The sequence below is a fragment of the Myotis brandtii genome, unplaced genomic scaffold (genome assembly GCF_000412655.1).
Source record: "Myotis brandtii unplaced genomic scaffold, ASM41265v1 scaffold825, whole genome shotgun sequence".
Taxonomy (NCBI): Eukaryota; Metazoa; Chordata; class Mammalia; order Chiroptera; family Vespertilionidae; genus Myotis; species Myotis brandtii.
The window spans coordinates 2,660,880-2,675,703 of NW_005371349.1; the positions used below are offsets into that span (position 1 = coordinate 2,660,880).

The 14,824-nt window shown below is 53.3% G+C and overlaps 2 protein-coding genes across 5 annotated transcripts; one reads left to right on the forward strand and one right to left on the reverse strand.

Moving 5' to 3' along the window:
• Positions 1-10: 10 nt before the first annotated feature.
• On the forward strand, positions 11-1,288 carry NT5C (5', 3'-nucleotidase, cytosolic; the record flags this gene model as incomplete). Its single annotated transcript, XM_014531829.1, has 4 exons — positions 11-342; positions 420-480; positions 681-795; positions 913-1,288. Coding segments are annotated over 4 exons (729 nt in total), but the record flags the coding sequence as incomplete, so codon positions are not given.
• Positions 1,289-1,292: 4 nt separating this feature from the next.
• Positions 1,293-13,197, reverse strand: ARMC7 (armadillo repeat containing 7). Of its 4 annotated transcripts, none has more exons than XM_014531827.1 (4): positions 12,585-13,192; positions 12,347-12,490; positions 7,482-7,508; positions 2,758-2,846 (listed from the first exon to the last, which is right to left on the reverse strand). In XM_014531827.1, the coding sequence occupies exons 1-3, from the start codon at positions 12,673-12,675 to the stop codon at positions 7,495-7,497; spliced, it is 249 nt and encodes an 82-aa protein (XP_014387313.1). In that variant the 5' UTR covers positions 12,676-13,192; the 3' UTR covers positions 2,758-2,846; positions 7,482-7,494. The 4 variants fall into 4 exon arrangements, 3 of the variants coding, with proteins under 3 accessions (XP_005884360.1, XP_014387314.1, XP_014387313.1); XR_001360224.1 differs by having other exon boundaries at positions 2,775-2,846; positions 7,482-7,549; positions 12,585-13,191; XM_005884298.2 differs by lacking the exon at positions 7,482-7,508 and having other exon boundaries at positions 1,293-2,846; positions 12,585-13,190.
• Positions 13,198-14,824: the final 1,627 nt, after the last annotated feature.

The window sequence follows — 14,824 nt, forward strand, 5'->3', positions numbered from 1 at the left end:
GATCCCGTGACCTCAAATCCTCGGGAGCGGGAACTCCGACCCCACGGGACACCTGCCAGTGGGGAGCCCGCCGCTGCGGCCGGATGGTCTCTGCTCCGTTTCCCGATCGCCCCCTTCCTGTCTAACCTCAGAACACAGTTCACAGCAGGATAGGGGCGGCCCCCCCACCCCGACTTTGAGGGCCCCGCTGGGGCTAGATCTGCTGAGGCAGAAGCCAGGATGGGAACACTGTATCTTTCAGGACAAAGTCGCCAGTGTGTACGAAAGCCCAGGCTTTTTCCTCGACTTGGAGCCCATCCCTGGAGCCTTGGAAGCCATGCATGAGATGCACGCCATGCACGAGTGAGGGAGGCAGGGAGGGGCCAGGGGTGGGGGGTGGGGGGGCTGGCACCACCCTGCCTAACCGGCCTTCCCTGCAGCACCGAGGTCTTCATCTGCACCAGCCCCCTGATCAAGTACCAGCACTGTGTGGGTGAGAAGGTGCGGCCGCCCCAAGACAAACTTCCCTTCCAAGTCCTGGTTCTAAATAAACCAGCAGAAACCCAGGAGCGTGGGGGGTGGGGTGGGGTGGGGGGAGCCGCCTCTGTCAAAGGCCACAGACCCCACTCCCACTGCTTCCTCCCTGGCCTGAATTCAGGGGCCCACGAGGCCCCACTGACACACCTGTGCCCCCTACACAGTACTCCTGGGTGGACAAGCACCTGGGGCCCCAGTTTGTGGAGCGCATCATCCTGACGAGGGACAAGACGGTGGTCTTGGGGGACCTGCTCATCGATGACAAGGACACCATTCTAGGTTGGATCTGTTTTTCTCGGGAACCTCCAGGCATCTGGCCTGCGGGGATTGGGGAGAGGGCGCAAAAACAACCAGTTCACAGATCGCGTGCTGCCTTTCTCCCGTGCCCCGACCCAGGCCAAGAGGAGACCCCAGCCTGGGAGCACATCTTGTTCACCTGCTGTCACAACCAGCACCTGGTGCTGCCCCCCGAAAAGAGGCGGCTGCTTTCTTGGAGGGACGACTGGAGGGAGATCATAGAGAGCAAGCGGGACACCGCGGCCGTGGCCCCAGGGCGGTGGACAGTGCTTAAAGGAAGGGAAGACAGGCCGGCAGGGAAGCCCAGCAGAGCTAAGTGACAGGGCAGCCTCGTGCGGTGACCCCAGCGCTGGGGAGCAGGGGGACACAGCAACCTCTACTCTCACAGGCCAGCCACCTGGCACCTCCCGAGATGGTGGCACGGAAACACGGTGGGAAGTCAGTCAGGAACCTGTTAATAAAACAGTTCGGCTCACTGCTCTGTTCAGGCTCTTTATTTGGGAAAGGAAAGGGCAGGAGCCCGAGGGCTGCCGTTGGAATGAAGGCTGATAGAGACCTTCCCCCTCTCCCCAGAGGCCCCAGGACCTGCCCCACCTCCCTGCCCCCTGGATGCCATTCCTCTCGCAGCTGCCCTCCCTTGGTCATGTGAGAAGTCAACCTTAAGGGAGTACAGATGACCAGGACTCCCCACCACTCCTGAACCCCAGCTTCCCATGGGTGCCCCACACCCCTTCCCTGTGCTGACCAGCATACACTGGACTGCGAGCCACACACTTTAGGTCAGTATCTGGTCCTGTCTCCCTGCGCACCACTCCACCTGCATCCCCAAAGCCTCCTGAGACGCATTTCCAGGGGCAAGGACTCCCGCTCACTGAACCCTGATGGCAGGGCTTTCAGGCGAGGACCATGGGGGGGTGGGGATAAGACGCAGCTCCAAGGGTTTGTGCCTGTATTCTGATGTCACCACCCTCATGGCCTGGGTCTTAATGCCTCATGGTCACGTTAACAGACATTGGGCTGCGTCACACAGGAGCAGGGACCACGTCTTCATCCTGGAAGCCCTCCCATTGAGCCTGGCAAATGGCCTGTGTGGATAAATGGTTACTCCTGGGCCACAGAGTTCTCTGGGCCAACACCCACTATGCCCGGTGCCCAGCTACCCAGAGCCTTGAGACAATGTTAACAACAAGGCTTCTCATTCCTGTTCCTCACAATGACCCCAGGCCCTCAGTGAAGGGATCAGGCTACCTCCTCAAGTGCGGGCAGCCTCCCGAAGCCCCAGGCCCAGCTGCTCTCAGGAGAACCACCTTCTGCAAAAGCCTCTGGACCGTGGGCCCAGGTTGCTTCTTACAGGAGGGAGAGCCTGGCAGTGGGTGGATCAGTGGCAGGCCCTGGGCCGTCCCTTGGTTGAGGACAGCCTAGGAAGAGGGCGCTGCCTTTGACTTCCTTCTCCACATCTCAAAGTCTGTCTTCCTCAACTCCTCTCCTAGCGCCTGCATCCTGTGCCAGTGCCTGGCAGGCTGAGGAAACTCACCTTTAAAACGGCTGAAAAGGCACCAGCTGGGGAGAAAGTGCTCAGGGGGAGCTAGCGTCTCCTGCTTCCCAGCCCCCACCAGGATTCCGGTCTTGTCTCCGGCAGCAAGAGAACCGCGGCCCTGAGGCCTCCGTGGGTCAGGGCTGCTGTGGGGCCTCGGTCCTTGGCAGTGGGATGCCCAGGGCAGAGTGAGCCGGCCGGCGGCGGGCTTCGGCCACCTGGCTCGGGGAACAGAAGTCTTCCAGGAAGACCTGGGCCAGGTTCCGGAGCCGCGTGTTGGCCGAGAGGGAGAAGCGCAGCATGCACTGGACCACGGGCGTGGCGGTCAGCTCGGGGTGGGAGCCGGGGCCTGGCGAGCTCAGGTACATGATGGTGGTGACAGCGGACAGCACAGTCTCCTCGTTGGGGCTGGACAGGCAGTTGATGATGAGCGGGACGCCCCCTGTCTGCAGGATGTGCTCCTTGTTGGCCCTGTCTGCACACAGGTTGCAGAGGCCGCCTGGGGGAGAGCAAGGTAAGTCTGGACGCTTCAGCCCCGGCCTCCTCCCTTCTCCCCTTTCTGCTGCTCTCTGCCCACTGAGGCTCAGGGAAGGGCCCGGGCCTGTGAGAAGGTGGCCCAGGGACAAGGGATCCAAAGCCCATTCTGGTTTCCAGAAAGGCCTGCCTGCCACAGCCCAGCCTGAAAGTGGGCACTTACCTCTCGGTCCAGCCAGTTCAATGGTTGATATACTTTTTTTTAAAGTAGAAAACAGTCACCAACCCTGGGACCTTTTGGCCCCAGATCTTCACAAACTGCCACCCTCTTGCTGATAACCAGCATTCACTGCTCCCTCACCAGTGAGGGTTCCCTGGAGCACCCCACTAGCCACTCCCCGCCGGGTCTGGGGGACTCCTCACCACCCCGATCCATTTTCTCATGTGCTCAGAACACTTGAGAAGGCGTCTTTGCGGACCGTTTTCCTGTCACTGCCTGCCAGGCCCCACTAGCAGGTGCGTGTCTGCCATCAAGACCTCAGCTTCCTCTTGCATCCCAGCCACCCAACGACTTGCCACCCAGACGGAGGAAGACCCGGAAGCCTGGGGGCCCTGTGAGCCACGGACGCATCGGCCAGCACAGGAAGCACCCGGGAGGCCGAGGTACTGCGGGTGCCTTGCATCATCACAGGACCAACTCCCAGGGTTACTGCCTGGGCTCCTCTGGGAAAACTGAGGCATGAGCACTTAGAGAGGACCCAGAGCTTCTGCCCCACTGTCAACCTCGATAACCTGTGGGCCGTGGTCGGTGAGCTGTTATCACTGACGTGCGGTCCCTACTAGAGTCCTGGGGAAGGGGAGGCTCCCACAGCAGCCTGTCACCATGGAGGCCAAGTTCTTCAGCAGAAGGGCTGAGGAGAAGATTAAGGGGGGTGTGTGTGTGTGTGAGTGTGTGTGTGTGTGAGTGTGTGTGTGTGTGAGTGTGTGTGTGTGTGAGTGTGTGTGTGTGTGAGTGTGTGTGTGTGTGAGTGTGTGTGTGTGTGAGTGTGTGTGTGTGTGAGTGTGTGTGTGTGTGTGTGTGTGTGTGTGAGAGTGTCCTGATAGTTTTTTGGTTTTTTTAAAAGATATTTTTATTGATTTCAGAGAGGAAAGGAGAGAGAAAGAGAGAGAGAAGCATCAATGATGAGAGAGAATCACTGATCAGCTGCCTCCTGCACGCCCCCTCCCCTACCAGGAATCAAGCTCGCATGTGCCTGGCATGTGCCCTGACCAGGAATCGAACCGTGACCTCCTGGTTCATAGGTCGATGCTCAATCACTGAACCACCCAGGCCGGGCTGTGTCCTGATAGTTTGAAGCCACATAGAGGGAAGTTCATTAAATGCTCACACGTTCTTTGGTTAAAAAAAAACCAAGCCTCGGCTGTCTTATTCGGTGCCTGACCCAAGGGGCACTCCGGGAATATTTGTTGGAAGGTTTTAAAGCAGCGAGGGGAGGAAAGGGTTGACCTGCAGAGGGTTGGGGGCTGCATGGGATGGCTCCCTGAGACCCAGCCCACCTTGGACCCCCCGTAGTTCTGGATCCGGGCTGTGGCTCCCAGACAGGGTGCATCTGAGGGAGGCCAGGGGCTGAGTGGTGTTCCTGAGGTCAGGAGGGGAGGGAGACAAGGCTCTGATGGAGAGGTCCCTGCCTACTGGACACCCACAGGCCTTCCTGTCAATCTTCCCTCCGTGCCCATTCACCCGTGTAGCACTTGGCACACTGGGCCATCCCTTGTGTCTTTGTACTGCTGCCTGTCCTCGTCACTGCCACCATAAGGCAGGGCCCCCCTCTCTGGTGTCCCTCTGTATCCCAGGCACCTACAGCTGTGGAAACTCACTGGACACATGCTGGGGACACGAATGAACCCCACAAAGTATTACCCTCACCCCCATTTCAGCAGAAGCCAAGGCTGTGGAGTAACTCGTCCAAAGTCCCAGAAGAGGGGAGCCCTTTGCCACAACCATGGGAAAAGGTGTCCCGAAGCTCCAAGGACAACTAAGCGTGCTGTGGGCAGGTGCCAGGCTCGACTAGGAACAGGGACCAGTGCAAATGCTTGGGGAGGCCTCGGGCTTCTCAGACACACCTGCACCGTCTCCTGCCCTGAGAGTGTGAACCAGCCTCCTATCCACCCTGCAGACACAACCCAGGGGTGGGGATGGGACTTATCTCGCTGTAAAGTAGGAGACAATGAGGACTCAATCACTCTCTGGCTGGTGAGTCATCTTCACACCCAGGAGTGCCTGGGCGGGACACTGCCACCCAAGCCAGGGGATAACCAGATGGCAAGCCCTGCAGGGTGGGGGCAGGAGGCCTCAGGAGAGCAGGCCCCACCTGTGCCCTGTGCCCCAGTTGCAGGCCAGGGAGCCTCTACGGATGGATCAGGTACCTGCCAGAGCTCACAAGTGCCTGGGTCCAAACACGGGGGGAGGCTCTTTTATAAAGGCTCCAAACTAGAAACAACTCAAATCTCCAACAACAGGTGAATGGATGAACACATCGGGCACATTCATTCAGAAACACAAACTAGCCCTGGCCGGGTGGTTGGTTAGAGCGTTGTCCCGTTCACCAAAAGGTTGCGGGTTCGATTCCCAGTGAGGCCACATACCTAGAATGTGGGTTCTATCCCTGGTGGGAGCTCATACGGAGGCAACTGATGATGTTTCTCTCTCCCTCTCCCCACCTCCCCGTCTCTCTAAAAACAGTAAAATATATCCTTAGGTGAGGATTAAAAAAAAAATACCATAACAATTGGGATGAATGTCAACAACATTTGTGGAAGAAAAGGGGGCCCTCAGACGCAGAGATGGAGAGGAACCACAGGATGATCTGAACATAAAAATTCCTAACGAAAAGTGGGTCATGGCGGGCAGTCACAGCCTAGGCCTAGAGCTTCCTTGACAAAGGTCAGTCTTCATCTTAAGTGAGCCTGCCTGCTGTCTTTTTGCATGTGAGATAACATACCACCTTTTCCTGTAATTTTTTGCAGCACCAGAGCAAGGACGACAGAACCCTTCATTGTTACCTGTTGCCCACACACTACCTCTATGTGCTGTAAATGTTTACAATGTAAAGAAGTGTCCCCCTGTTTTATTCTTTATCACTCTCAGAGATTCCCCACTTGGCTTTCTCCCGCCTCCCTAATCCACCACCAATGAATTTCATGTAACCGCCCCTTACATCTCCTCCTTTGATTCTAATGTATAAAATAAGCTGTAAAACCCGCCTCCCAATCCACCACCAATGAATTTCAGGTAACCGCCCCTTACATCTCCTCCTTTGATTCTAATGTATAAAATAAGCTGTAAAACTGTCATTCTCTGGATCATTTTCTCAGTCCATTGAGATTTTGCTTCTCAGCAATTGTCAGTTTGACTCAAATATAAAAATTCCCTACAGGTTTGGATGTTTCTTAGGTCCATACATCGTTGAGTGAAAGAAACTAGACACGAGTACACATCCTGACTGGCCTGAGTGGCTCAGTGGTTGAGCATTGACCCATGAACCAAGAGTCACCGGATTGATTCCGGGTCAGGGCATATGACAGGGGCTGCAGGCTCCATCCTCAGTAGGGGGTGTGCAGGAGGCAACCGATTGATGCTTCTCCCTCATCATTGATGTTTCTCTCTCTCTCTCCCTCTCCCTTCCCCTCTCTTTCCCTCTTCCTTCCCCTCTCTCTAAAATCAGTAAAAAATAATAATAATAACTTTTTTTAAAGAGTATACATCTGCATGATCCCACTAATATGAAGTTCAAGAATAGGCTAAAGTAATCCATGGGGATCGAGGTTAGGTTAGTGGTTACCTTGGGGTGGGAGACACTAACTGGGAGGGGGCACGAGGGACCTTTCTAAAACCTGGTCAGGGCTGGTTACATTGACGTACATCCACTGTACTTAAGGTATATGCATTGTACTGTATGTTCACCAGGCTGCAATTTAAAAATGGTTACCAAGCAAAAACAAGAACAAGTCTCAACTGGCTGGTGGACGTTTTGGACAAACCAGACAGGAGAGAAAAAGAAAAGAAGACAAGAGGCAAAAGAAGGGCCCTTCTAGACACAGGGAACCACAGAAACCCCTGGGAGAGGCAAAAGAGAAACCCCCAAATGCAGCCCGGGATGAGAAAGCTGGAGGCTCTCAGAGGTCAGGTAGGTGACTGTGGGTCACACAGCAAGTAGGGCCTGCTGCTGGGAGAGCCAGGATTGTCCTGGGGATTAAATGAGGTCATGGTGACACATGCTTAACCAGCACCTGGTGCCTGGAGGCGAGGCGGGGCCTTGGAGAGATGGCCCAAGACATTACTACCTCTGAGGACCCGCCTACCCTGGGCTGGCCACAGTCCATCCCAAGTCAAAAATCTTCATTTGTTCTTGGGACTATTTGTTCTTGGGACTATTTGTTCTTGGGTTTTACTTTAGCATCTTGAAAATGGTTCTTTCTGAAATTTCAAATTTGGGGGACAGAACAGTGTATTAAAAAAGCTACCATTATGTAGAAGAAGGGAGGCGTGGGGGACAAATATACGTATACTAGAAGCCCATCGCGCAGCCCCACCCACCCACGCCGGTCTTTGGCCGTTATGGTGTTAGGGCCACAGGCCTTTTATAATATAGATGCTCACAGTTGCTGGTTCTTCATGAGGAGAGGGCTGTGGAAGAGACGGGAATGGAGGGAGACTTCTTTAAAACCCTGTAATAGAGTTTTGACTTAAACTGATGAATTTCATTTCAAGACATTTATCCTACAGATATAGACCCACAAGTAAGAAATGAAACTCCAATAAGGTATCTACTGAAACACTAATTGTGTTGGCAAAATGGAAAGCAAGCTAAACACCCATCCCTAAGCGTGGCTAAGCCTCAGTGCCTCCATGCCAGGGAATAAACACCACGCCCCTTTACAGAATGACTGACACTGCAGGTGTGTCTAGATATGTTGCTAAGTTAAAAAAAAAAAAAAAGGCAAGCAGAATACAGATATAGTATACTACCACCTGTGCAGAACATGCAAAAATATATTCATATAGATATAAACATGTTTGTAAATTCCAAAAAATATTTAAGAAACTAGTAACAGTGGTGAGCTACAGAGAAGGCTAGCGAGGGAGTTACCTTTCAATACCTTTTAAATTTTGTACCATGTGAATCAATTATGCATTCACATAAATTAGTAACACTCAAACACACACGTATACGCGCACGCACATGTGCTCTCTCTCACACACTCACACACTCCTTGTGCCTAGAACTAAGAGATGGGGAATTGGCTCTCTGTAAGTCAGGAAAGATGGTGGAGGCTGCCCTTGTCCCCATGAGGCCAGCCTGGGGCCAGCGAGGAAGGGAGCAGTGGGTGAGAACCTCACCACCACCTCCATCCTGTAAGGGGAACTGCCACTGGTGGATGGCTGAGGAACTTCTCAAGCAGAAGCTGCAGGACCGCAGGAGCCTGACTGATCAGTGGGAGAAGGATGTACGGGGAGCCCAGAGGATGAGGACGGAGCAAGGGCTCCGTGGTGGGCAGACCCAGTTAGAACCAGTTCTGCCACTGAGGATTTAGGGACCAGAGCAAGCAACTCAATTTCTCTAAGCCTTGGTTTCTTCATCAGTAAAATGGGCAGAGAGAATGAAATAATGCGATTGAGGCCCCTCCCTGGTACACAGATGTGGATCAACAAGGCACCTGTTCACAGCCCCAGAGGCTGGCACAGGGCCATACCTGCAAACCACACACACAGCAAAGGGCTGACACACACAGGTCAGTTTGGCAATGATAAAGCAAATGCCTGTGGAACCAGCCCCCAGGTCAAGAACAAGAACACTGTCAGCAATCCGGAGCCTGTGTCCCTTCCTGAACCAATTCGCTCTCTGTGGTAAACACCTTCCTGGTTTGTAATAATTTAATGACATAATTTTTACTAAGCAGACCTTTTATCTTTTTAACCTAAAATATAGGGTTTTTAAAGAAGTCTCCCTCCATTCCTGTCTCTTCCACACATCCCTAAACATTTCTGCCTGTTTTGGGGACTTTATAGAAACGGAATCACACTGTACGTATTATTGTGTCTAGCACCATTTGCTTACCGTTACAGTTATAACATTATTGCCCTAGCCCGTTTGGCTCAGTGGATAGAGCATCGATACCCACAGACTGAAGGGTCCCGGGTTCGATTGTGGTCAAGGGCACATATCAGGGTTGCAGGCTCGATCCCTGGCCCTGAGCAGGGTGTGTGCTGGAGGCAACCAATCGATGGGTCTCTCTCACATGGATGTTTCTCTTCTATTGCCCATTTCTGCCTGTTTGGGGGACTTTATAGAAATGGAATCACACTGTATGTAGTATTGTGTCTAGCACCATTTGCTTACCGTTACAGTTATAACATTATTGCCCTAGCCCGTTTGGCTCAGTGGATAGAGCATCGATACCCACAGACTGAAGGGTCCCGGGTTCGATTGTGGTCAAGGGCACATATCAGGGTTGCAGGCTCGATCCCTGGCCCTGAGCAGGGTGTGTGCTGGAGGCAACCAATCGATGGGTCTCTCTCACATGGATGTTTCTCTTTGTCTCTCCCTCTCCCTTCCACTCTCTTTAAAAATCAATGACAAAATATCCTCGAGTAAGGATTAACAAAAAATAATTTTTTTAAATTTTAAAAAAATTTATAACATTATTGCATGTAGTTGTTGACTGTTCATTTACCTTGCTAAATAGTAGCAACATAAATAATTTTAAAAAAAAATTTTTTTAAATTATAACATTATTGCATGTAGTTGACTGTTCATTTACCTTGCTAAATAGTAGCAACATCCCACAATGTTGGTATCCATCCTACTGTTTACTGTTTCTAGTTTGTCTGTTACAAGTGTGCTAGTGCCATTTTTGCACACGTGTCTGGATATGCATGTGCCCTAATCCGATGACTGTAACTGCTGGGTCATGGGGTAACCTAGCTTCAATTTTACTAAATACTGTTTTCCAGAGAGGCCCCTGAGGACTTATCTATACCTGCCTTTTACTGAGCAGCACCACCACCATCTAGTGGCAGCTACGTGTATTACAGGAAATAGAGCACAGGAAAGAGATTTAACCTGAATTCTGGGAGGCAACCTATTTGAACCCTGTTTTCGTAACCAGACTGTCAAGTATTCTGTGATGTCCTAGTATTCAACCAGTTTTCACAGAAGTAGAGGATTCTCTCCTGGTCCCTTTATGCCTCCATACGGCATCTAAGATGGTGCAGGTGTGCACACGCAGCATACAGGATGCCTGAGAGTCAACCCATGGTGCTTTGGGCAAACATTTCCAAATTAACGCCAAAGGCTGCCAGAGTTTTTATGTGGGGCACAAGCTCGGAATACTCATTCAAGTATTTGCTGAGATCCTGGCTTTATATCTGGTTCCCCATAATTCACTCACTTCCCACGCCCTGTCCTACCTTGAGCAGTACCATCTCCTGGTGATAGTTCCACTTAAAACCTGGGCCAGGGACGACTTGCCACCAGAACCATCCCAGGGATATGCTGGAGGTGGCCAGGTGCCATGGGAACCAGGGGAGAAGACACAATGGACTCCGGCATTGGCTCCGGCAGCCGGGTCCCCTGGGCACAGAATTTGGCTCCAGTTAGTGCTCAGTGTGAGCCTCAGGCAATGGGACTCACCTCACTGAGGTGCTGTTTCATCACCGGTACAGAGAGCTCAGTACTACGGATATTTATTTAGCGTAATAATCTTCCAGAGGGGCAGAGACATACACTAGCACCACTCTCTTAGACATGGGCCACTGGGGCTCCTGCCCCTGGCTCAGCTCTAGCAGGACACACTCTGGCCCGCTCCACAGGCTAAAAACTCCAGGGAACCTACCCAGAGTCCTCCCTTCCCCACACCAGGCCCTGAACCTCCTCCCACAGCGCATGGGCCTTTCCTGGATTCCTGACTCCGAGGGTGAACCCCACGGTTGGTGTGCACACTAAGTCCGAGGAGAGGCCACAGGCAGGTGTGTGGGGGTGTGTGAACAGAATTGGGGTGTCCACACACGTGTGTGAAGACCTGTCGTGGTGAGAAGATCAGGGGTGACTCCCATTTGGACTCTAGCCACAATACCACAAACATCAGGGGCAGACATGGGTGGTCTTTCAAAATTTTCAATCACACTCACCTATGATGTATTCGGCGGAGTGTGTGTGTGTGTGTGGGGGGGTGTTACTTGATTCTATCAAGGCTTTCAATCTAATTTCGGGGGGGGCGGGGGGGGAGTGTTACTTGATTCTATCAAGGCTTTCAATCTAATTTCTAGGTTACAGGAAATTAATGGGGATGTGCCCTTGAGTGTAATCAAACCCAGGACCCTGCAGTCTGCAGGCTGAAGCTCTATCTACTGAGCCAAACCAGCAAGGGCAAAAAATGTTATTTTTTTAGAGATGCAGCTGAAAAAATAATTTGTTTGCCTTCAGAATAAATTCCGAACTCTTTCCTGCAGCGTAGATCTAAGCCCCTCCCAGCCGTCTCTGGTGCTGCCACCTCTGTAACCTCACTTTGTCCCGCTCTCCGCTCCACTCGCCACATTCCTGACACATCAGCCTTCCTCTGGATCCTCCTGCTTCAGGGTGTCCCACCCATCACGTCCGCCTGCCCATGATGGCCGAAGTGGGGCCGCCCCATCTCCTATGCCCTGTCTTATCATCCTGTGAATGTCCTTCAGAGCCTCAGCCTTTTGGTTGGTTTGTCCACCATCTGCCTCCCCCTCTCCCTGCGGGCAAAGGCCTTTCCCCCGACTTGTTCGCCATCTCTTCAGCACTTAGGACAGGACCTTGCTCACACAGTTCATGCCCCATAATTATCTGTCCAGTGAATAATTCAATAGATCTTAGACCAGCGGTTCTCAACCTGTGGGTCGCCACCACTTTGGGGGTCAAATGACCCTTTCACAGGGGTCGCCTAAGACCATCGGAAAACACATATATAATTACATATTGTTTTTGTGATTAATCACTATGCTTTAATTATGTTCAATTTGTAACAATGAAAATACATCCTGCATATCAGATATTTACATGACGATTCCTAACAGTAGCAAAATTACAGTTATGAAGTAGCAACGAAAATAATTTTATGGTTGGGGGTCACCATAACATGAGGAACTGTATTAAAGGGTCGCGGCATTAGGAAGGTTGAGAACCACTGCCTTAGACCATAAGTCATCGTAAGTCATCCCTACTTTCCTTGATAGGAAAACATTAAAATAAAGATGTTTAAAAGAGCACTCTAAATATTTTTCTCTCCGAGTGGCTTCAATCCATCCCTTCATTTATGATCTCATCTCTAAGCAGGTGGGAAGGCAGCATGCAGAGGGTCGCGCTCGCTGTGACCAGGACCGTGCGTGCGCCCCGAAGGCTGCCATTGCGGTGAGGGACTGCCCGAGGTCTCTTCCCAACGACTCACTTCGGACTCGCTTATCTCACCATCAGGCATCCGTGGCCGCCCCATCCTTACCAATAGCAAACTCCACCAGGGTCTCGTTCTCCTCCGACAGCGAATCGAGGAACAGATCCAGGACCTGCAGCTGTCGCAGATACTGGTAGTTGCCGGGGTCATAGGCGAAGTTGGCGAGGTTGGCCAGGACTTGCTCCTTGGCGTCTGCAGCGGAAAAGCGGCACTGGAGCCAGGTCCGGGGCGAGGGGCGCGGGCGGACCCCCGCCCTGTCCCCGGACCCCCATCCCGTCGCTCTCACCTTGGCTCTCCGTCTCCTGGAATTCCGTGACCAGCGCCTGCAGGTATCCCAGCCGTCCGACATGGGGGTCTACCTTCGGCTTCTGCGCCATGGCCGGGGTGGCGAAGGGTGCACGGGGGACAGGCAGGAGAGTGCGGCCGATGAGGCCGGAAAGGCGGGGGGGAACTCCCTGGGCCTCCCCGGGCGAGGGCGGGCCCGGGCAGGACACAGGCTCCTCTCCTAGCTTCGGGCTGGGCAGTGATTTGCACCTGGCACTGGGATGTGGTGTGATCAGGACTGTGGAAGAGTTGGGCGTGAAAATCTAAACTGGGGCGCGGAAGACACGGAAGCGACAGGGCACCGGAGGAGGGAACTGCATCACCCAGCCCCGAGCGGCTGGGTACGGTTTCCCGCTGGAGCCCGGACTTCCGGCGGAAGCCGTGCTTAGCTCCGCCCCAGAGGGCGGGGCGGGGTTGTCCCAGGCGGACCAGGGGCGGGGCCGTCGTGGAGCTCGGCGCACGTGCGCAGTAGACGTCACGCCTCACTGCCTGGGCCCAAGGCGAAGGTCTGTGGATGCTTAAGGGGACAACACAGTGGTTCTCAACCTTCCTAATGCCGCGACCCTTTAATGCAGTTCCTCATGTTGTGGTGACTCCCAACCATAAAATTATTTTCGTTGCTACTTCATAACTGTAATTTTGCTACTGTTATGAATCGTCATGTAAATATCTGATATGCAGGATGTATTTTCATTGTTACAAATTGAACATAATGAAAGCATAGTGATTAATCACAAAAACAATATGCAATTATATATTCAATATGTGTTTTCCGATGGTTTTAGGCGACCCCCGTGAAAGGGTCGTCCAACCCCCAAAGGAGTGGCGACCCACAGGTTGAGAACCGCTGGAACAACATCTCTAGGGCCCTTAGGAGCCCAGAGTTGGCCGGCTGTCGAGGCAGAACCACCGCTAGATCCCCTTGCATCTGATGAGAGGGCACAGGCCAGCCTCCTCGACCAAAGGACGCCCCACTGGAGCGTGGGCGCCAGCTCCCTGAGTCCCCCCCTCCCACGGGCCCTTTTCCAAGAAGCCGCGCTCGAGCCTGGCACCCCATGCTCCCCAGCCCCGAGCTGAGCCCTCCACCTCTGGTCTGAAATATCGGGGACCGGGTAAGGCTGTTTGCCCACCAGGTGGACGGGGAGCGCTGGGGCAGCGCCAACCGGTGGTAGGAACCTCTGTCCACCCAAATGTACGGTGTTGGCCGCTTTCTGGGTTGGGGAGCTGCCCTGGTGGTGAAGCCCTTCGGCCCGATGATTTCTTGGAGCTTCTCAGGAAGGTGGTGTGTGACCGGGACCTCATAGGCACTGGGTTTATAAAGCACCAGGTTGGGAGGTGGTCCTACCGCACTCCCACGTTGCTTGAATGTGAAGGTAAAGGGGGCCTGGGCTGTGAGCTTCTTGAGGGCAAGGACCATGTGCCTTTGGCCCTGGGCCATACTCCACCTGCTACAGCCCCATTGGGAGCAGGCCCACGGGCTCAGGTCCCTGTGGTCAGCCTTTGCCTGATGCACCATCCCACCCCGCACCCCCCCATCCCCTACCCCCTGCCCTGGGCCTGCAGTTATGGCCATAGTCTGGGTGCTTGGATATTGAGGCTGCTTCTTTGGGGACCAGATGCGACCTGGGGATGTTCACTCAGCCAAAGGTGGCCAGGGGGTTTCTCTGCCTCTGGCCGGACAGAGCAGCAAAGGCTTGTGGACACCATGGAAACGAGCTCCACCCTGTGCTACTCGGGAACTGCCCCAGACCAGCTAAGTGTGGTTCTGGAATCAGATGGGCCACCCATCCTCCCTCCTTTGTTTCCTCCCAAGACCTCAGGGGCCCTCCCTCCTTGGGGAATATTCTCAGCCCTTGGTTTTGTGTTGAGGGCATTCACCAGTTCTTACTGGTTATCTGTCCAGTCCCAGGCACACAGTAGATGCTTAATAAATATTTGCCTGGTGATTATGGTTACTGTTGCCCGGGGCAGATGAAGTCAGAGTTCTTTGTGCTGAATGTTCACTGATAATCTTTTTTTCCTTAAAAGAAATCTTTTAAGGAAGTGGGCCTATTAGGGGAGGCACGTTTCAAAGCCTGGGAGCTACTAGCACCAAAACCATTTACCTACTCACCAACCCGACTCCCTCCTTTTCCACTCCATGAAGATGGAGGAGATAGGACTTGGTAAAATGTGCCCAGGCCTTCCCCCTTCCGTTCACAA